Genomic DNA, 21595 nt, shown 5'->3' on the forward strand with positions numbered 1-21595 from the left:
GCAGTTTTGCATAGCATTCGTGCTTACTTCAGTTTTGATCTTATCTTTTTAGGCTGCTTCCAGAAAAGACGACATTCGTTTCACGAATTTACACTAATCAGTATCTCCTAATTTTGTCCAATTTCGAATTGTATAGATCCATGTAACGCACGTCTTCAGCTGCTACCCAATCGAGCATTGGTCTATACTGAGTTGCCATTAATTCGTCTATTAGGATGTCGAGTTCGTCTTCAAGATACAAGACAAGAAACTAGCGGTTCCTTGCTTTCAACCCTTCACTTTTGTAACGCTTTGTTCACCCTATGATCATCCTTATCCGCTTGTCTAAGTTATAGTACGCCGGGGGTATAAGGTTTGAGCCCAATGTCGAAACCCGTCTCCGTAATACCTGCATTAAGAGCTATCTTAACGTAGTATTATGACCATCACAGCACGCTGCTATCGAATCACAAACTTTATCTTCAGTGGTTCCAAGTTCTCTCGTATGTCCTTCATGATCCACATCCGTGAAGCCAATATCATTTTTCTTCTCACACCTACTCGAAGGTTTTCTCTGTCGATATCCATCGTGTCTTCAGTCCAGTCCACAAGAAGACTGATGATCACATCATCTGAATGAGGGTCGACCCAGTAGCACTGCATCATCATGAATAATGAGGCTGATCCATTGCACAAATCCTTGACATCCGAGCTTAGCAAGTTTTCGAAGCCAAAACCGGCTGTGCCTGTAGGGAGTATATTGATCTCCTCGACGGGGAAACAAAATCCTTCGAGGACCAAATAATGGATACCATCTTTTTGGCCAGTGTCTAAGCTGTCAATATCAGGCAATGTAGTGATCCTTGCGTTCAATCTGTCTAGAAACCCTACAATATTCATGTATATTTTGAAATCGTCCTCCCGTGTTTTCTTGTCGAAAAACTGGCCCGAACAATGGAAATATCGTGTTCCGTAGAAGTTTATGTTGCTACCTTTCCATCCCGCCCACGTCCAGGATGGAAACTCAGGTGGCTGAACTAGCTGCCAGCCATTATCATTCTGCCGATCTTCACTGGAAGTGTTCGGATACCAGCAAAGATTTATTGTGAAGGAAAACTTCTGATTGTCGTAGGTATCATTCAAAGCACCTTGTTCAGGAATAGAGGTGTATGGGATGCCCTGGATGCTCTTGATTGCATATGTGGACATTTCCAGGAGGTTTGAAACCCCACGAAATGCTCGGATGGTATCTTGCACCTCGGAAAGCATTCGTGAGGAATAAAGCTCGACAGACCGAAGGTACAGAGACATTATAGGTCCTTGTGAGACCAGCCGATCGCTGAAATATTCGTAAGATGTGGCCCTTCCATCTTGGACTTCAGCCAAGGACTGGTGAATACTTATGAATGAGTTTGGTAACCTAGATTTAATGCAGAGATTGGGAGCGGAAATAGGCAGAATGTCAGTCCAGCTGCTCCGGCCGTTTGAAAGAAGGGTATGTGTATCCGTAAAATAGAGTATCTGACGAGACATAGCTTTTTCTTGATAAGTCCAACCCCGCCAAGCCCAACACGATTTGTTGATCAAATCGTACGCACTGGGACCTGTCTCTAAAATTGCGACATCATGTTGAGGAAACACCACAATCTCGCGGTGAAAACTTTCGACATCGTCGACGCCCGGAAGGAGCCCATTGCTGCTTGCAGCGACGATAGTCAGTTCGGCACCTGAATAGACCTTATCCATGTTTGATATTTGAAGAGCTGTGTCGACATGATTATCCTGTTCGATACAATATTTGTCCACCCACAAATAACGATAACCAAGGTCTTGTGTGACTTTCATTGCTTGTACGACGACCTTCGGTATCTGCTTGTCGTTGGTCAAGTTTTGTGCATGTTGTCGATCCACTTTATGCTGGTCTGCAAGTCTCCAGACATAACTCAGCGCGATCCACTTAAGGTTAGGTTTCTCTATATCAGACGCCTTAACAACGCTACCACTTTCACAGTCGATGAGTCTCATACTGGCAAAGCCATTGCTGTCGCAGGATTTCAGCATTTCCGGCCAAGCAGTCATCTTCGCCTCTTGTAACCAAATGCTAACCAGCCTTGGATCATAACGATTTCTCAGGCTCCACGAGTCGAGGTCCGGACTTGCCTGAATGTCGCAGGGTTTGCAGCATAATGTCAGTCCTTCGCTAAACGGGGTGGTTCTGCTTGCTCGGAAGGTCACAGGATGCGACGCCAGAAGTTTTCCGAATCCATACCAGCCGGTTTCGAAACGAGCGAGGCAAAAGTAGCGGCCCGGTGTGTCTGGTGGTTTAAATTTATCTGAAGTATGGCGCATGTTGTATCGTTCCTCGTGATGCCAAACATGCCAAAAGTCAAAAGCCCGGAGTTGCCAGTTTCCTGGAGTGGATGGGTACAAATCAATGAAGTTTCCTTGCCCATCATCTTCATCATGGCCCATACGATACAGCTGGGATGCACATACGTCGTGGCGCTGTAGCAGCTTGCAGAGATGACAGAGCACACAGGGAACAAAATCTCTCCCCAAGTCTGCAAGTAAAACCCCTTGAAGACTGCTTAACTCATGGGGTTGAGCATCTGACAGTCGCTGCCAGTCTATTTCTTGACAAGCTGGACATAGAAACATATTGGAAGAGGATTCGAGCTAACCAGCAAACTAGATTTCGCAATACGTATCAGGAGTTCTCTCATAAACCACGATTATATTGGTGATGAAGACACAGTCAACGAAATGGGAATGAACCGGGACAGCCCCTCTTTTACATGTGGACACAGCATACAAGCATGTGTGAGAACTATTGTACAAAGTATGTAGCAAGTCCGCACTTGTGCGCTATACGCAGCGGGTCCGTCACGACGACCCCACCTTTTGAATATCATACCATCATTCACTGACAGCAATCATACAATGATTCAATATTTCTTATTAGCCGGCCTAAAAGCGCTAGTAGCACTGACATTCAGAGCTTCGACAATGACCCTGTGTGGACTCTGCAAAAGAGCAGACTTTCAGTCGCTCCTTGTCGCCTGTCTTCACCAATGCCGAGAGAGGCAGGAGGCTCATTACGGCGGCGGGGATGGACTCTTACCCTCGCCTGACGACTCGTTGTGGGTTAAACAATACGACGATATCTTCCAGCTCAAAGAAATGGCCAGGGGATGCGGTCTTTGCAAGATCATATTTCAGGCTTTTGAGCAAAGAGAAGACGCTAATGTGGAAGAAGCAAGAGGTTTGCCAATTGGCTTTCGTCCGTTTCGAAACAAGATTGAAGTTTGTTACAATTCGGAAGAAGGACTGATCAATCTATGCGGTCTCGATGTGTACATGAAAGAAGCTGATGGTGAGCATGTGTTACGTTAAATGCCGAGCTTGAACATTGACATCATGGCAGTCAACGAGTGTTTCTGTGTTTACCAGATCAAGGAGGACATGTCATCCCCAATTCTGAAGATGATTGAGAATGATCCCAAATCCGCAGTATCTACTAAAGCAGTGTCCAATTGGTTACAAAATTGTTTAGAGAATCATGACTCATGTAATCGTTTCCCTGAAAGCCAGAACAAGCCAAAACGCTTGATCTACGTTGGCGACGAAAGCAGAGACCCGTTTCTGGTAGACGCAGAAAACATTAACAAGCGAATCAAGTGGCTATCTTTAAGCTATTGTTGGGGAGGAGAACCTTTGGTGAAGCTTACCAAAAACACTATGAACATGCTTAGAAGCGGAGTACCTCTGGCAGAATTCGACCACACGATTCGAGACGCAATCATCGTGACCAGAGCTCTGGGAATTCCGTATATCTGGATAGATTCGCTTTGTATCATTCAGGACTCGGGAGGAGCAGATTGGAACGAGCAGGCTTCCAAAATGAATGAGATTTATGGGGAGTCAACAGTCACTCTCGTTGCCGCCAGCTCAGACACAGTTCAGAAGGGGTTTCTAAAAGAGCGTCCATCACGATATGTCCCTATATCATCGTTCAATATTTCAAAGACTGAAGGCACCGACACCGATTCTTCTTTGAAGGTGTACGTATCGTCGGAGTGGGACAAAACTGAGGATTCCGCTGATGGACCTTGGAGCAGCCGAGGATGGACAATGCAAGAAGGTTTACTACCGAATCGACTGCTATACTACACGTCTTCTCAAGCAATTTGGAAATGCTGTAAGGAGGAGAGATTTGAGAGAGGCGTGGTGGAAAGTATTGAAGATATAATGACTTTATCTCATCGCTTTGCAGACGACATGGGTGTTGCTTCCGAATGGCTCTGGGAATTGGAAATATTCACGAAGTTCAAAAATTTCAAGGACTATTTAACAAGATACCCAAGCAAATCCTTGTTATTGGAACCGGACGTGTTTCGACTGTGGTATGACCTGATCGAGAATTACTCTCCCCGAGAATTCAAGGATATTGGTGATCGCCTCGTGGCATTGTCGGGTCTTGCTAAGGTATTCGGCGATACAATAGGATGTGATGAATACGTCGTTGGTCTCTGGAAACCAGATTTGATTCGAGGATTGATGTGGAACATCGATGGTGCAAGGCTTGTACCTCGAAGTTCCTCTATACGTATGCGAACTGTTAACAGTGCCATCCCATCTTGGAGCTGGGCTTGCGTCGGGTACGAACATGTTGAGTTTCGTCAGAAGAGCGACAGTCGTTTTCAAGCTCTATCACGAGTTGAGGAAATACGGGTCGATCTTGTTGATCAGTGCCAACCATTTGGCAAAGTAAGAAGTGGTAGCATAAGCTTGACTGGCCCCTTGAAAATACTACCAGCACTTTTCAAAACAGCGTGGAAATCTACAGGCAATTCGTTGTCAAAATTAGAGCGGTATATCTCAGAGGTTATCGAGGAGGAAAGCGTCGAAGGTGTTGATTCGAGATTCTCTTCTCCGCCCGGAGGACATTTTGCAATACTTCAGATGCTCCGGCACCAGTCTACGCTGGAGTTGCTTGTGTTGGAAGCGACTGGAGAAGTCTCGGATGGGATCTGCATGTATCATCGTGTCGGAGTACTTACGTTGCGTGACTCCCGTAGGTGGCCGGTGGCGTCGCCAGGTCTTATCGCTCTGGGTAAAAGGACAAGAGCCTCTCTCGCTGCTCGCCTTGGCCCGAAACATAAGCCGCCTAGGAGGTATAGATGCAGAGGATTGGTTGCGGAACTAAACCAAAACCCTTGGAATACCGAAACTATAAGTCTAGTCTAAGTTTAGGTTACAGTGGTGCGAAAAAAAGAGATGACGATCAAAATCACCCATTACGAATGGTTTACGCACATATGGATGATTCCACAAAGCGACGCTTCAAATGCAACGATTAAAGACTATCGTGAAGTCAATAGTGATTCACATTTGGTATTTTTCTTCCTCCAGGGACGTCGCACGCAGAGCGAGTACCTACAGTACTAGGTTACCGGTTCATGGATATTCCGAATGAAACCTCAAAATATATTCTATATTCGGCTAGTATACCAACTATTCTAGACTAGTCTAGTTACTTTCAAGCTTAGATCATGTTTCATAGTATAAGCCTATAGTATGGCCACCAGTACCATCATCTTGAGTTTTTGTTTCCATCACCCGGTATGGGACTACTCTTCACATCTCAGCTTTCCCTCTTTATAGCTGATATGCGGCCGAAGTACGACGGTCAAAACGGATTGGATTGATACATTTCGAAATGCGCCTCTAATTAATCTATTGATAGGTGCTGAATGCTTGCCCGTATAATGAAATCAAGTACAGACCCGACCCAACTCCACGCTCGTGCTCATTGTCTACGAAGAATCCGTTTCACCATATCGCGCTTCTAATGCTTGCTGTAAGGAGGCGGCTGATTGCTTGGAGCTGGCAAGGACCTAGTCATGGCAGACAGCTCGCCTGCCTTCAACATCATCTTGGGAAAGTACTGTTGCACAAAGCTCTCGGTGTAGAAGCTGTGTTGGGCATTGTGTACCTTCTCGATGTTATGCGCAAGTTCGTGAGCGAGCACGACCCACCACCATATGGCGGCTTCTGCCTTCTTCTGCCCATCCGCCATGTCTGCTGCATGTAGTTGGTTAAAATACCGCAGATTACAGAATATACTTCCGTCGCTATTGAACGCGATTGTTGTGCCAGAATCATCATAGAATATGTGAAGTGCCTTGGCTTTCACGGAATATACGTCTCCAACATGGCGGATAAGGGAGCCGAACGTATTGATGTTCTCATGGTTTTGAGTTAGGAATTGTTGCACATCCATATTCAAGTCCCTCATAACAAAGACAGGCATTCCGTTGGATGCCTCGGCTGCAAGATGAAGGTTTTGTCGGGGTGTCTCGTCGCAATAGGTCGCTTGCTCCTTGACGTCTTGTGTTGTTGGCGGGCTGAACAAGGTCGAGGAGCCGTAGCCTCTTGTCGAGTTGACAGCCTTAAGTAGGTTGTCGTTGACATTTGACATACCATCCTGCTTGATAGTTCCCTTGGCTTCCTTTCCTTTGAGCTGTTTCGTTTCATTTGTAGGCACTTGATTAGCATCGTTATTCTCTTCAAGACCCAGCCGCTTCTGTATATTCGAGAAGAGGTTCCTTCCCCATTGCGGGAGGTCAGGCGCGGGAGCCGGTGCGGTGGGCGATTCTGGGCTGTCGAAAGACCCTGGCATCACTGGCATCTTCGGTCGTGCACGAGGCGTTGATGGAGACGATGGACCAGGCTCAGTTTGCTGTTGGCTTTGGTGCGCCTGAGCTCGGTCTCTTTCCTGGTCACGCATCCTTGCTTGCTCAGCTTCCAAAGCTACTCGCTTCTCTTCCTCTGCCATCCTTGCTTCTGCCGCTTTGACCCGCAGAATACGATCAACATTGTAACCACGAGAACGCAAGTCAAGTAAGTCGAGCTTCAGGAAGGGTTCGAAAAAGGTATACGCCTGTTGGGACGGACGGTGGAGAATGTGCTGGCATATTGCATATCCAACTTGGTACATGTCTGGTCGCGGACGATCTGAGGCAACGTAAAGAACAAGGCCTCTGCTTGTGATAGCGGCTGCTGCAGACTTTTTCTCCGTATGAGACTGACTATGGCCACGCAATGTCCGGCGGAGAGCTAGGGAGCGAACGACTTCAACAACCAGATTCTTCTCCAACCATCTAGCATCATGCTTGATGGGATCTCGAGCATGCTTGGAATACTCGTGGATGAAAATCTTGGATCGCTCGACAACGTGCTTCCGCAACCATATTGCGCCGTCTTGACTCTCACTATAACCACCGACTTTTAGGTCGTCCGTGACAAGGCTGCCAAGGCTTTGCGACCCAAGAGCAGCATAGAAGGTCTCCAAGCCGTCTTCTTCAGGTGCACAGAGAAGGCCCTCTTTGAATAACCGATAACTTATGTAGTCGTCAAGAATGACAACCTGATCCGGTGAGGCCAATTGATACTGTCTACTGGGAACGTCGTCTTCGTCAAGTTCTGCCGCCTCACCCTTAGCTGAAGGGGCCTCCTTGAACGCGAGCAAGAACTTTGATGTCTTCAGCTTCCTCCAAAGGTCTTTGTCTCTCTTCAAGGTACTGACATCCTCAGCGAGCGACCTGAGAAGGTTGAGATACTTTTCTGTACTCTGGAAAATGGTGAGTAAGCGAGCAGGCTCTCCTGCTGCCATTTGTGCAATCTCCAACTTGGTCGGCTCATTCTTTGCCCCAAGCCTGAATAGGAAAGAGTTGGCTTGCTGACCAAAATCGACAAAATCGAAGATATCGCCGTATGTTGACGAGCTACCGAGATAACAATTCCTCGGGCTGATGTGCGTGACGATGCTCTTAGTGGATTTTTCCGACACCGCGGTTGGCAGTCTTCGACGCAAGACGGGCACGATCGGAGCGTCTCGCAACTTGATGTCTATCGTTGTGTCCAGCTCATTGACACGAGTCGCAAAGTAATTAAACACTGTGATGGCAGCTTGCGAGTCCTGAGGTATGCTTCTGAGTAAGCGACTGACACAGTCTTGGATGGGTGGATCTCTTTTAACACCGAATTTGGGTGCGTGTTCATGCAGGTCCTTCTTTAATATGTTGAAGCCAAGTACAGAGGATGCTTCATTGGTATAACACCCACCGGGGGAAACAAGATGGCCTGACTTTCCTTCTAAAGGAAGAAAGGACTTCCCACATGAGGCGATGTCAAATGTGCCATATCTATTACTGACATGGTTGGAGACAAAATATTGCATGGCATGAACACGCAGCTCTTTGTCAGCCGAGGACATGAGTTCAACAAGTTCTGGGGCCGAAGGGAAGGCTTTCAAGCCCAATGCTGACAGAAACTTGCCTTCCGCAGAACTAGCACGGTATAACCCTGGCCAGTGCAGAATCTTGACACCGAGCGGTCTAAGAGCAGCGTTAGGTTCGAGCAACTCCGAGACTTTGTAAAGTTGTGTGCTCGCTTTGGTAAACTCTTGTCCAGCCGGACCGGCCTCTGCTGGACAGATTCGTTGTTCTCTGAGCATCTTAAGGTCGTCGTTTGGAATATCTGCGCGGACCGAGGCAAGGTATTTGATGAGGTCAACATGACTCCACTTGGCTTGTCCTTCGGACGACGGGTTGAGCAAACGCTGGAAGATGATATCCAATGCCACTGTCTTCCGGACACCAAGAGCAGCCAGAAACTTGTCTTTCAATCCCGCACATTGCTGGGAGATGGTCGGCAGGTCATCGAAAAGCTTGACTGACGGAAAAAATGAATCTGTAGGTTTTCTCATTCCCAGCTTGGTTGGCATCGAAGTATGGGCCTTGAGTAACGCGACCACTGTTTCCCTCGAGCTCGGACTAAGGCCGTCCCACCCTTTAGAAAGCACCGTCAATACCTGAACCGCAAACTCAGGTGTCTTTGTGAAGTCTTCGCGGTCGGATCGACTCGACCTAGTCTCTAAGAGGAACCGAAGCCAGGGCACAATTTCCAAAGACTCCCAACCCAACGATCTGAGGTCATTGTTATTGATCGATTTGGTGAACTCGTAGGGAATAGTCGAGGGTGGAATCGGCAGGCCGGAAGGAATCTTGTTAGGGATGATGAAGTGCTTGATGCTCCCCAGAGTAATGATACCACCCTGACCGGCACCGTTTTCGTCTAGTGTTGCAATTGCAGCATCAAGAAGTCGATCTTTATCCGCAGCGCTGAGATCGCCTTGAGCGGCTCTCTTGCAGGCCCATTGGAGAAAGGCAGAGAGTTGATACTTGTTCATTGGATATTCAGATAGCTCTTGTCGAACATCGTCCACAGTGATCTCCGATAAGAGATCGTAGTAAGTCAACTTGTTTACAAACTCGTTGTCTCTGAGCTCTAAAGGTATGACTGGAATTCCGGGCACAAATTTCATATGCTCCTCAGAGCCCAGACGGACTTGAGTGGTCAAGCGCACGCCACGAGTGCTGTATATCTCGATGTGTGCCTTCTTATAAGAAGTCCAGAACGCTTCCTCGATGATCTGGGAGACTTGTGCGCTCGGCGTGGATTCCCCAAAGGCGAAGGAGTTCAAAATGTGCATCGCTTCTGGCAAATGCTTCGCTATTACCTCAGGACTGACCTTCGCTCCAGGTGATTCAGCAGCCCGCTGCAACTTCTGCTGGAGCTCACTCATCTCGTTGGCGAAAGCAAGTCTCGTCATGATACCAGCTGCTCGAAGCATTTCGATGTTCCAGTTTCTCACCCAGCGCGCATTAAGATCAATGGCCTCGCGCTCAACAGTCGGAATAACCGATGGAGCAGAAATATGCATCCCCGCACCGGTAGTCTGTGTAGTTGGAAACCCAATAAAGATACGACCGTTCGTCTTCTTGGTTGTCTTACTTGGTAGTACCGATGCAAAGACATCAATGGCTTTCGAAAGAGATGTGGACTGGGTGGAGCTTTCCGAGGCTTTCACTTCGTCATAGGACGAGGTCAAGATAGCAAGCTTGGTCATCTTGGGCGGGGGCTTCTTGGTGGCTCGCTCCAGCTCTGCGGAAAAGCTCGCCGTGACAGAAGTCTTGATGTTGGCGGTGGTGACCCTGAGGAAGATGCTCGAGTTGGTCGTGGCGGTTATATCTTCTGCGATAGCCTCCTGCACAGCCTTTTCTTCCTTGGCGGCTTTCTTTGCCTTCGTAGATGCCGTGTTAGCTGTCAGCCTCGAGAAAAAGCTGCGCAACGAGGGCACTTCAGCGTTGCCCATGCCATACGATTCATTTGCCTTTGCGGCGATCTGGGGTTTCCAACCCATGGCACTCATATATGAAGCATCAATCTGAACACTAGCCTTGTCGACTTTTTGTATCTTCATGATACGGTCCTTGGTAGTGGTCTCGATATCTCTGTGCAAAGTGACTTCGGCACTTGGACTCGTCTTCTTGTGCAAAGACAAGATCTGATAATCGTCGATCCAGAACTCAACGTGCTGCAGCGACACAAACGTCAGACTCGTGGCTAAGAATTGCCCGACTGAGAGTAGATTCGGCAGAGTAGTCGTGGCGTTTCGATAGTCTAGGACGAAGGCAGTGTCGTTTGACTTTTGCTCGTCTCCGAGTTGTAGCTTCCTGGTGAAAAGAGCGTTGCCCTTCCAGTAGAATGCCATAGCCTCACTTCCCGAACTGATGAAGGGCTCCTCACAATCGGCGAAGACACTGTAGAATCCAACACCAAAAGCGCCAATCTTGGTTTCATCCGGGTTTCCCTCGGCAATCCTCTTGAGCCTCGCCCAATCCGTCTTGGCAAAGGGCTGACCATTGTTGGATACCACCAAACGTCGCAAGGTATGGTGTTGCAGAACATGTTTGAGTATGTCGGACCTGTTGGGGGTCGAAGGAAGGGGTACCTGTGTGGAAGGCAGTGTCTCCCATTTTATCTTGACCGTGGTCGCCTGTGCATCGGCGGCGTTCTGTATAAGCTCTCGCAAGGTGGTCCATTCCCCCGAATATCTAGCTAACACCTTGTCGATTAGGGCTCGAGTATCGACCGTGACGGCTTCCTCGTCTTCGCCGTGATTGAGCGCGGCCGCTCGCAGCTTGCCATAATCCATGATGGGGGTTGTTGCTCTCTCAGGGGGTCGTAGGCGGATCGTGACCGTAACAGGAGTTTGTATTCGTGGGTTCGATATTAAGTATCTAGGTGTTGAAATAGTAAAATCTTGCGCAAAAGAGCGCTCTAACTATCAGGACTTGGGCAGAGTGTGTAATCGAAGTACCGCTCCTGCACGATCATCGGTGGCGACGCGAAATACCAGCAAGGCTACCTAAAAATAAAAATAAACGGATGGGCGCTGCATTCCAAGTAGAATATGGTTTTGGAACAATGTCACCACTGGTGGCCTTGACAGGGGGACATATGTCATTAAGGAGAGGGAGGGAGTTGAAAAGAGTAACAAGTAAATAAATAAATCAAAAACCACTGAGTGAAAGCGATTCAGCAGAAGCTGTGCTGGAAGGAGTTTACTGCCGGAGGCGACAACACCTTTGCGTGGCCTCTCGAGGGGAGCTCGGTGTTTATGTTTAGTTGGATGACGATATGCGACAGTTGGCCCCCGGCCGCTGAAACAAAGCCGATTGGGTGTTTCTCAGGTCAGGTCTCAGACACATCAGGGGTCCCCCGTGATCAGCAGCCTTGCCGCTAAAGTCCACTAACTCCGCTGCGCTTGTGCGCCAAACGGGGACCCTGCAGCTGCTTGTATCAAGATATTGAAAATGTACCAGGTCACAGCGGCCACAATAGACAATCCAGATTCAGATAAACTCGCTTGGCATGAGCCTCACACTCGTCACTTGCCACACAATTGCACCCGAAGAGACATGCCGGGCGGTTTGCTTTGGTAATTTGAGCTAACTAAGGCAAGGACTGAACTGAATGGAAAATCGCCACGCCTGCCATGTGTAGTCTCTCTCAATATGCAGATTTAGAGTCCCTACGCTCTGGGCCATCCTTATTTCCGCCCGTCCGTCTCTCCCTTGAAAGTGCTCTATGGCGTCCTTCTCTGCCATGGTCGTTCCTTGGGCTATGACTCCGATCTCTCCTTTGACTTCGTTGTGGTCTGTCATCGTCCCTCTCCTGGCTGTAACTCCTTCTGCGCCTGTGTTGGTGTCTCTGGCCATGATCATCATGGCGCCTCGACGGACCATCTTCTGCGCGGACCTGGGCATGGTCCTTTGGCTTGTCGTTCTCGCGCCGGTCGTCTCTGTGCCTGCGGCTATTGCCGTCCCTGTGTCTCGGCGACCTATCGCGGCGCCTCTCTCGACTGCGACTGCGACTGCGACTGCGACTGCCGTTTCTGTGTCGCCGCCTATGCCGTCCTTCTGAGTCGTGGTGTCGTCTGTGTCTTCTTCGGTCTGAGGCGTCTTCTTCCTTGGGCTTTTCGGGCGCCTCCTCCTGGGGCCCAATCCGCGGCTTGCCCACTTCAATGGAATTGGCACCGGTCTGATTTCGCTCTTTGACTGGCAGACCAAGGGCTCGAGCCAGAGCGTCTTCCTCGGCTTCTTTCACTCTCTTGATTTCTTCTCGACGCTCGCGGGCAGCCCTTTCCTCTTCGGTTTCATCCGAGGGACCAGCGTTGGCATCATCACCTTTTGCGTACCAACTCAGGTCACGGCCTTTTTGCCATCGGCCTACTGGAGCCTTAAGACTGTGGCCCAGGTAGTTCTCGCGATGGGCTGAGCCTGCCACTTCGTCCCAGCTGAAGTTGACACCGCCGCGCGAACCTGATTTGCGGATACTGGATACAAGATCCATCTTGGCACGTTTTCGATTGGTCTTTCGGATCGTCTTATGATTGCAAGATTGGGACTGCGTGCAATCGTAACATGGGTCGATGCCGAAGAAGAAGAAGAAGAAGAAGAAGAAGAAGAAGAAAATGTAGGCGTGTGCGATTGTGTCATGCGCTACAAATTCAATAGCAAGTTCACGCGCAAGACGAGTTGGCTGACTGAGCGAGGCGAATGAATGAATGAATGGAGATGGCGGGGGCGTTTCCGTGACTTGAGCTGCAGCCTTGGACGCTAAGGTTAGGCGTCTTTCGCTAAAGAGTAGCGGACCTTGGGACCTCACAGGGGTCTCGAGCTTTCAGAAGCCAAAAATGCCCCCGCCAGCCCGCCAGCCCTTTGCAGACAGACAGACGATTGCCCATAGCCCAAGTATGTGACCTAACCTTGCAGTAACTAGGTTAAGGTTAGTGGTTTATACACAATCCTGGTCGCAAGTCGTGACAAGCATTAGGTTAGGTCAGTTAACTTAACTTGGCTGGAGCTCTGTCAGGTCCATCTCTCTCAAGACCACATTCCCGTTGCTTCACCTACCGTTCCCAATCCATTCCAATCCATTCCAATCCAATCCGATCTTCTTCTTCACCCAACTGCGTACAACAGCAAGGACAACAGACGTCAAACTCAGATCACCTTCGCAGTCAAACCCCCGGGCAACATCGAATCCATGGGGTCCAACGATATCCCGCTGGACGAGATCCAGTGGCATCATCCTCAGCTCGCCGACTCCATGCAGGGTATTCATAGCAACAGCGTGCTCTTCTACTTTGCCGAGTCCCCCTTCTTCGACAAGACCTCCAACAACGCCGTTATTGCCAACCAGGCCATGTTCAACCCCGCAATGTATCAGTATATACAAACACGCGAAGCCTTCGAGGCTCGTCTGAAGACCATGAGCGGCGTCGAGTTCATTGTCGCCGAGCAGCCTGCCCAGATGGCCCCCGGGACAGGAACTGGCGTCTGGGTCATCCGCAAGCAGACCCGACGGAAGCGGCCGGGAGACGACGACGAAATCAACGTCCACTCCACCTACTACGTCGTCGGCTACAACATCTACATGGCTTCCACCCTCGCCGACATTCTGAGCTTCAGGATGGCCACCATCACCAACTCTCTGCGCAAGTGCTTCCCAGCTGCAGATGACGCAAGAACCTGGTCCCCAGCCCAGGGACACGCATACAAGCCCTTGCCCGTGGCCACAAATCCCAAGGAGCGTCAGTTGGCTGCCTCGAAAGAAGACACTCCCCTGCCCGACAGCCAGGCGAGCAAACCATCCGAGACAAAGAAGTCAGCACAGTCCTCCGTGCTCGACGCCCGCCTGGCCGAGCACTCCTTCGCCATCCAGATGCAGTACGGTGGCGAGTACATGGACGAGAATCCCATCACAGGCCACCCTGGAAGCTTTCATCTCTCCTCCACCGGCCGCAAGGACACCAGACCACGTGCCACCCCCGCCCTCAACCCGCTGAACACCAACTTGAAGAACCCAGTCACAGCCAAGCCCGCCGACAAGAAGGAAGGGAACAAGGAGGCCAAGACCCCCAAGACCCCCAACAGTGGCATCTCCAAGCCCAAGCGCAAGAAGACCAAGTCAGGACTGACCCCCGGAGCTACCCCGACAGCCATGTAGCCAGGCTTGCTCCATGACATTTACGACCCTAGACTAGTTTGAGTTTGAAGAGCATAGCATATTTACAGGCGTTCACCACAGGATAGTTGGAAAGCATTTTGATACCCCCCACTATAGAAGACTGGAGAGGCTCGAGTCGTGTTCAGGTCGAGTGCGTATGGTGGAAGACATGCACCGGGATCGAAGAACACTTCAAGGCTGGGCACCCACTCAAACTGCAGTCTGGAGCTCTAGTCAAATACCGATTCAGATAAAACGTTTGATTTTACATAACCATGCATTCCCTCTTTTCTACCTGTAGTATGTGGTCAATCTCCCCACCCTTATTGCACAACCCAGCCTTTGCCAGGAACCTTCTTCTGCACAATCTTCTTGACCGGCAAAGCCCAACCCTGGCCGCCTCCGCCGCCCTCTGCCCTCAAGTAAGGTACGACGAAGCTCTCTCGCACCGCCGGGTCGTCCGTCTTGACCTCCTTGATCGGCTTTCCGTAATTCAGGAGCGGCGTCCCCTTGGCCAAAGCCGCAAGCTGCGCGCTCGTGACGTCCGTGAGGGCGAGCATCCTGGTTTTCGGCTTCCTGACTGCGTCAATCCCCGGCGCCGCCCGCTGGAGATGCGAGTAGACGATGTACTCGGGGCACTCCTGCGGGCTGAAATGCGCGAGGGACGAGGCGGGGTGGATATACACGCACTTGTCCACGTCGTCGTCGCTGAGCGGGTCGATGGGGTGGAGCGGGACATATGGCACGTCGATGGCGCGGCGCGGCTTCCTGCCCTGCTCAGGTGGGTTGGGGGCCAGGTCGCCGCGGATCGCCACCTGGTCGATGAAGCCTGCCGCGACCATCTGCTTGAGAGCCGTGACTTGCTTGGGCGTCGGCCGGTCGAGCTTGTCCTTGAAAGTCAAGTTGGCGAAGGCTGGGATGTCCTTCTGCAACAGGCTGGTGATTTGTTTGCGTAGCTTCTGCGCTTCCTGGAGCGCCTTGAACCGGACAAAGTGGTTCTCGCACCACTGCTCGCTCGAGTCGTGCGCGAACTCGCCGACGACTTGGAGGAGCTTGATAGCGTCCGAGGCGTCATCGAGCGAGCGGAAGTTCTGGTGCACCTTGTTATACTTTTGCCTTACTCGTGCTTGCTGCGTCTCGGCTATCACGTCCTCGTTTGTTCTAAGCGTCCCTTCTTCGCGATCAGATATTGCTGGAACTGCAACGGTTTCCGGGATAAATATTTCTTGGGTAGAAAGACCTGCTACAAGAGCGATGGTGTAGGGCATACAGTCGTGGAGATGTCCGATCAGAAGGATGCGGGCAAACCGTGGCGGCAGTGGGAACTTGGCCATAGTCGAGCCAATGTCTGTGGCCTGACCCTCCGGTGTGATGGCGGAGAGGTATGTTAATAATCGCTCCGCCTTGGCTAGACTGGATCTCTCCGGGGGTGTCGGAAACGGGAAGTTCACAACGTGCTGTAGCCTCATTGCTTTGAGTTGTAAGACAATACCCTCGATAGGCATCCGCAAGAGTTCCGGGTCAGCAAACTCAGCAAAGTCTCTTTCGTATACTGCTGAAGAGTACAATCTGTAACAATGACCAGGTCCCGTACGCCCAGCACGACCAGATCTCTGATTTGCGCTAGCTTTGCTGATCCAGCCAATCTCGTAACTTTGCACACCGCTCTCCTTGTCGAAACGCCGTGCCTTGGCCCTTCCGCAATCGAACACGTAACGAGTGCCAGGAATGGTCAAACTGGTTTCAGCAACGTTGGTTGCCAAGATGATTTGACGGTGGCCTTCGGGGGTGGTTCAAATACTCGCATTTGCTCTTTCGTCGGCAGAAGCGAAAAAAGGGGCAGGATATGCATCTTCAGAGGTCCAGTTCCTGCTTCTTCGTCCGGTATATCAAACTCCTTATCGTCATCGTCATCCTCCTCTTCAGCGTCGTCGATGAAGTTGATCTCGTCGTAATCGTCTTGGGTGGCATCGGTCGTTTGACCAAACTCGATATCCTCCACTTCCAACGGGGCATCATTGGCAGATATTTTTACTTTTGTATACGCTGACGAGGCCCAACCTCCCGTTGCTTGCTTCAACATCTTGCTCAAGCGCGAAATTTCATCATGCCCAGTTAGGAAAACCAGCATGCCTCCTGGAGGGAGCTTTTTGTGACCTCTGGTGATCTTCTTGTACGCCTCTTCAACGTAGTCGTGCTTGGTTTGTCGGGCAAAGTGTACAGTCACAGGGAACTGTCTTCCCTCCACATCCAGTACGGGAGGCGGTATGGGGAAGAGCGTGGGGTTTTTCGTCAAATCATCTATCCTCAAGGTTGCTGACATGATGATAAGTTTCAGAGGTTTTATCGTTGGATCCTCCTCTGCCAATTCTTGTCTCAACTTGACCACACGACTAAGCATACCGATAAGAATATCTGTGTTTACGCTTCTCTCGTGAGCTTCGTCGATGATAACGGCGGAATATTTGCGAAGAGCAATATCACTCGAAACTTCTCGCAGCAGTACACCATCAGTCATGAACTTGATGGCCGTCTTCTCGTCAGCGGTGCCCTCAAAACGTATCTGATAAGCAACCTTCTCCGAGTGGTTACCCAACTCTTGTCCCACTCGTTTTGACATACTGACGGCGGCCACCTTTCTCGGCTGGGTGACTCCAATTAGACCCGGTGTGGGTGAATCTGGTGATCCATATCCAGCCTCGAAGAGAAATTGTGGGACTTGTGTCGTTTTACCGGAACCTGTAGCACCACAAATGACGACAATATTGTTGTTGTGAATTGCCTCCATGATCTTCTGTTCCTCAGCTACGACTGGCAGCTTCAATCTTGCTTCCTGTATCTCTGTCGATCTCGTCACAGGCACACTGTAAGCTTTTCTGGCATCATTACTCGTTGCTTGCAACTCCATGGGCAAGGGTTCTTGCTCAAGAGGCCGCGGTTTGAAGTTTTCTGGTTTTGGTATGTCAAGTATTGCCGATGCTGGGTCTATGGGGTCATAGCCGAGAGCTTGGTTCCTTTGTTGATGAGCCCATGCCTTGAATGCAGAAGATCGTTGTTGCGTATCCTCCGGCTCATCGCCTGAGTCGTCTTCGCTGTCGTCGTCCGACATTTCCTCGTCTTCTGAGCCAGACTCTGCGCTGGAAGCGTCTTCCTCCTCGTCTTCACTTTGGTCATCCCCAGAGCTATTGGTTCCATCGACAGCTTCGCCGTCTGAGTTGATACCACCCCATTCATCGGTCGAGCTTGTTGATGACTCAAGCTCTGGTTCAGGCTCCGCGATTTTTGGCGTAGAAAATTTCGACTTGACGCCTCCTCGTTTTTGACGCTTTTGCATGACGGGGCGACCGTCGTCGCCAAGCTCCAGGGGGCGTTTCAAGCCCGAACCAGCAGAAACGGGCTGCTGAGTAGATGCGGCGACAGCATTTGTTGTTGGGGGTGATACTGCCTCTGTGGAGTTGGCCTGTTTTTCTGGTTGCCAACGTCCTCTTTGGAAGAAACAACAGTGGTCTTTTGTAGTGAAACTTCAGGCTCACTATCAGTGTCGTTGCGCTGCTCGAATAACTCCTCATCTTCTTCATCGCGCAAGCCAGCCTTGTGCTCTTGAAGTGCCCTCTTCAAAGTTTGCTTTTTAGTCTCCTTGCCTTGACCAAGAGTCCGAGTGCTGTAGAACAGACTAGTGTCGACCTTGCTGTTGGCCAGCTTGGCCAATAACACCCTGTTCTCATCGGCCTTCAATTTGTTGTCGATGTACTTTTCGAGTCTCTTGGCCTTCTTGCCGCTGACTTTGACGCCTTGGTCCTTTAGCTCCTCGCGAAGCTTTTTGGTCTCTGTATCCTTCTTGCTAGGAATGATCTCAAGCGCATTGCTGTCGGCTGCAACATTATCTGCGCCATCTGATGATGCTTCACTTGCCTTCTGCCTTGCAAGGACCTTATGCTTCCGTTGCCGGGGTACGTATTTGTTTGGCATCTTGATCTGAAGAATCCAGTAAGTGGAGTGATTGTGCCAACAATTAAGCAACGAGTGTTTGCGCAGGATCTGGGAAAAACTGCATGCACAGGGTGGGCAGAATCAGGACTAATCACGGTGCTCGGTAGCGCAAAGCATCCACAATCATCTCCCGATATTCTTCTCAATGCCTACACGATATGACGGACTGCAAGTCAAGACAGGTACATTCAGTATGCGACTTTGAAAATTTTGACCGCCTGGCAGAAACGGACCCGCGGTGCCAAGCCCGGTTAGTGTGAGGCGCCGCACAAGGGACTTGCCCCACCAAACAGTAGGGATTCGGGGGCCTGGCGGAAGCTCCACACATACATAAAGTACATGGACGGACCCTAACTAGATCAGATCCAACTTCATAATTGCGTCGTGGAGCATATCTACGTTCTCGCTTTCGATAGTGTATTTGGCAGGCTTAACTTAACATTCTGCACAGATACAGAGACTGCTTTGTATCAACGCATTTGCAGATCAGGGTCGCATTACGGACAGTATCCGAAGTTTCTTCAAACATGGAAAATATAGAGGTCAAAGAAGACCCATTCCCGGCGTCCACAAGGCACGCGGTCGGACTGGTAGATGGTGTCGAAACGCAAGCTTCGTCAACCTTCTTCTCGGACAGAATTATGGTCACCTTGTCACAGGAGGGTCGTCTCTCGCAATGGGTGAGTACTTTCTCCATCGACAATTTATTGCTCTCGTAGCTAAGATGACCATCAACCAGATCCAAGTGTCATTATCAGCGCCGTCAGCTGCAACCGTTGATATGGCACTGCCAGACAGGAGTTTGTTGCCTTTGTCACATCTGACACCAAAGACTCTCCTTGGCGGTGGTGGCGAGGACAGAGAATCCTCTGGTCAACTTTATGCAGTTCAGATTGGCAGTCTCATTGCCCGCAGAGATTCGGATGAGAAGCGTGTTCTCCTTGTTGGTCTTGGACTTTTGAAGTCCAAAACGGACAGAGAATCTTTCTTCGACGTTATCGAGCTTGTTCAGCAAATTCTATAACTGCAGCAGTGTTGATGACTGTGCCCCAAACCACAGCCGCACAGCCTTGAAAACAGTACATATTTAAGTGGCGTCAAAGCCAAGCTTTCACATATCTCACTGCAACCGGAGCAGCGGTATCTTATCCTTACCATAAATATGCAATATTGTTGGAGTCGTGTGTCACGAGCCAATGCAACCGCACTGCGTCTAGTGATGCCCTTGGTGGAAATCATACATCGGCATCAAACTCTCTGATCAAGACTAGTCTTATTACCAGTTCCCTCAAACTGAGGAGCGGCTTGGTGCTTCTGCAATTAATCTTAGAGATTTCTCAACTTTATCGATTGTGTCTGCTCACTAAGGAATTGTCAATACCATCCCGATCTATCCTACTTAAGCACATCACAACTCCCAAGGTCTTACACTCTGCCCTTAATCTTGAAGCCTTTCTTCCCGTACATCTTCCCATATAGAAGTTGTCGAGCGAACAAGAAGCAGATGCCACCAACCATGACTACTGCTACATACAGCCCAGCCAAGGCTTGAGTGCCAAACGTTTGAAGCATCTGACCGCCTAAGGGACTGGCAAGGAGTAAGGTGAAGCTGACGAAAAAGTACATTGTTCCTATTCCAGTAGAGTCAGCTATACGAGCACGAAACATATAAACTTCAAGTTTCCACGAACCGAAGTATCTTCCGTAATCGTCTGTCTCGCATGTTTTCCCCATGCAGACTGGTGTCAGGGAAATGAAAGAGCCACTTCCAAAGCCCCAAAGCGCAGAGAAGGCATACAGTGCACCTAGTGACGATGCACCGAAAGGGACCAAGATCGCGCCAGTGAAAACTGCCGTACTCAAGATCATGCAAAGCAAAACGTTAAAATGGCCAAAGTAATCACCAGCTATTCCCGGAAGAAGTCGGCCTGCTGTTGAGGTGGCGTTGGCAATAGCGACGAGAGCAAAACCATTATCAGAAGTGAAGCCAGCAACAGTGGCATACGTGGGTAGGAGTGAGAATACCCCAAAAATGGCAAACTCAAGGGCGGCGATTCCAATGGTCACAAATGTGAAAGTACCGCTCGTCAAAGCCATGAAGTTGAGCGCTACCCTCTTACGCCGGTGCGTTTCGGAAGCTTCGGATCCTTCTCGTCTCGGAAGAGGTTGCTGTAGGCAGAACACACCACCTATTAATACAGCTGTTATCACGAAGGCGAGAATCCTAATGGACCAGGCCCAACCGAGCTTTGGAAGCAGCTCACGCAGCATCAAGGGCATGACAACGCCGCCGATGCTTGATCCGCAAAGAGCTATACCCATAGCCAGTCCTCTACGACGGTTGAACCATTTACCGATGACCGTGATACCAACCATGGAAAGTATGCCTGCCCCAGTTCCGCCCCATATTCCGAGAACAAGCATGAACTGCCAGTACTGGTGGCACTCGGCAACCACAAATAGAACTGGCGCGTACACAATACATCCGACAGGCCCAAGCATTCTAGGTCCATATGCGTCCAGAATTGGGCCAATTTGAATACCTAGGAAGAGTGCCAACGAGGTGAATACTCCTGTAATCCATCCTATGTCACGTGAGGTATATGATGACAGCTGGTTTAGTTCTAGATACGACTGGACTGTACCGATCGTCTGCATAAAACCTGTTTGGGTCAGGATTGGATGGACCACACCGGGTATTAGGCTCTGCTTACCATAGCTTGCGAACAAGAACAAGAAAGATCCGGCGACAGCTAGCCATGCTTTGGGGTCCCTCTCTTCGGAAGATGGCTGTTGCACTGAATTTGTGGACGGGCTCGCATCCTCTTCAGTAATCAGAGCTTGCGTAGAATAGGGTGTCTCTGAGGGGTTCGGCAGCTCATGGAGGGGTATAGAAATCGAGTTGTCAAGCGTAGACATGCTTCTGGAACGTTCAAAGTATTAAAATTTCTTGCAACTACTATAGCATTCGTACGATGAGTATATCTATAAGAGAAGAGAGGCTCGACGCAAGCACAACAGCTCTTGCATAATGGTGAGATGTAAAGTTATATATTGCTAATTCGACCTTGCGCACACCTTATCTGATAGCTAAGCACGCTTTTGTTACGACATTGCATAGACCCACACAATGTCTCCCCCGCGGGTCTCCGTCAACGGTATAGCTCCCGAAGCCGCTCGTCTTTCATGACCAAGAAGAGCCGTT

At 49.9% G+C, this 21595-nt stretch overlaps 8 protein-coding genes across 8 annotated transcripts; 3 read left to right on the forward strand and 5 right to left on the reverse strand.

Annotated features, from left to right (window-relative positions):
* Nucleotides 1-222: 222 nt before the first annotated feature.
* BKA67DRAFT_559093 (heterokaryon incompatibility protein-domain-containing protein) lies at nucleotides 223-2798 on the reverse strand. The gene has a single exon (XM_046102368.1). It carries the CDS (start codon nucleotides 2635-2637, stop codon nucleotides 439-441), a length of 2199 nt encoding a protein of 732 aa, XP_045959228.1. The 5' UTR covers nucleotides 2638-2798; the 3' UTR covers nucleotides 223-438.
* A 3-nt stretch (nucleotides 2799-2801) lies between these two features.
* On the forward strand, nucleotides 2802-5427 carry BKA67DRAFT_559094 (heterokaryon incompatibility protein-domain-containing protein). The gene is made up of 2 exons (XM_046102369.1): nucleotides 2802-3352; nucleotides 3404-5427. The coding sequence occupies exons 1-2, from the start codon at nucleotides 2920-2922 to the stop codon at nucleotides 5224-5226; spliced, it is 2256 nt and encodes a 751-aa protein (XP_045959229.1). The 5' UTR covers nucleotides 2802-2919; the 3' UTR covers nucleotides 5227-5427.
* Nucleotides 5428-5528: 101 nt separating this feature from the next.
* BKA67DRAFT_559096 (uncharacterized protein) lies at nucleotides 5529-11509 on the reverse strand. The gene has a single exon (XM_046102370.1). It carries the CDS (start codon nucleotides 11039-11041, stop codon nucleotides 5828-5830), a length of 5214 nt encoding a protein of 1737 aa, XP_045959230.1. The 5' UTR covers nucleotides 11042-11509; the 3' UTR covers nucleotides 5529-5827.
* Nucleotides 11510-11898: 389 nt separating this feature from the next.
* BKA67DRAFT_656936 (kinase phosphorylation protein-domain-containing protein) lies at nucleotides 11899-12741 on the reverse strand (the record flags this gene model as incomplete). Its single annotated transcript, XM_046107026.1, has 1 exon — nucleotides 11899-12741. One exon carries the CDS (start codon nucleotides 12739-12741, stop codon nucleotides 11899-11901), a length of 843 nt encoding a protein of 280 aa, XP_045959231.1.
* A 696-nt stretch (nucleotides 12742-13437) lies between these two features.
* On the forward strand, nucleotides 13438-14400 carry BKA67DRAFT_533917 (MED6 mediator sub complex component-domain-containing protein; the record flags this gene model as incomplete). Its single annotated transcript, XM_046099777.1, has 1 exon — nucleotides 13438-14400. The coding sequence occupies one exon, from the start codon at nucleotides 13438-13440 to the stop codon at nucleotides 14398-14400; it is 963 nt and encodes a 320-aa protein (XP_045959232.1).
* A 162-nt stretch (nucleotides 14401-14562) lies between these two features.
* On the reverse strand, nucleotides 14563-18456 carry BKA67DRAFT_674971 (P-loop containing nucleoside triphosphate hydrolase protein). The gene is made up of 3 exons (XM_046108771.1): nucleotides 17923-18456; nucleotides 16202-17860; nucleotides 14563-16088 (listed from the first exon to the last, which is right to left on the reverse strand). The coding sequence occupies exons 1-3, from the start codon at nucleotides 18367-18369 to the stop codon at nucleotides 14724-14726; spliced, it is 3471 nt and encodes a 1156-aa protein (XP_045959233.1). The 5' UTR covers nucleotides 18370-18456; the 3' UTR covers nucleotides 14563-14723.
* A 461-nt stretch (nucleotides 18457-18917) lies between these two features.
* On the forward strand, nucleotides 18918-19414 carry BKA67DRAFT_656939 (uncharacterized protein; the record flags this gene model as incomplete). Its single annotated transcript, XM_046107027.1, has 2 exons — nucleotides 18918-19070; nucleotides 19130-19414. The coding sequence occupies 2 exons, from the start codon at nucleotides 18918-18920 to the stop codon at nucleotides 19412-19414; spliced, it is 438 nt and encodes a 145-aa protein (XP_045959234.1).
* A 175-nt stretch (nucleotides 19415-19589) lies between these two features.
* BKA67DRAFT_222544 (riboflavin transporter MCH5) lies at nucleotides 19590-21483 on the reverse strand. Its single transcript, XM_046095571.1, has 4 exons — nucleotides 21105-21483; nucleotides 20082-21053; nucleotides 19755-20021; nucleotides 19590-19704 (listed from the first exon to the last, which is right to left on the reverse strand). Exons 1-3 carry the CDS (start codon nucleotides 21307-21309, stop codon nucleotides 19816-19818), a joined length of 1383 nt encoding a protein of 460 aa, XP_045959235.1. The 5' UTR covers nucleotides 21310-21483; the 3' UTR covers nucleotides 19590-19704; nucleotides 19755-19815.
* Nucleotides 21484-21595: the final 112 nt, after the last annotated feature.

This window comes from Truncatella angustata (genome assembly GCF_020726525.1).
Source record: "Truncatella angustata strain MPI-SDFR-AT-0073 chromosome Unknown BKA67scaffold_3, whole genome shotgun sequence".
Lineage (NCBI taxonomy): Eukaryota > Fungi > Ascomycota > Sordariomycetes > Amphisphaeriales > Sporocadaceae > Truncatella > Truncatella angustata.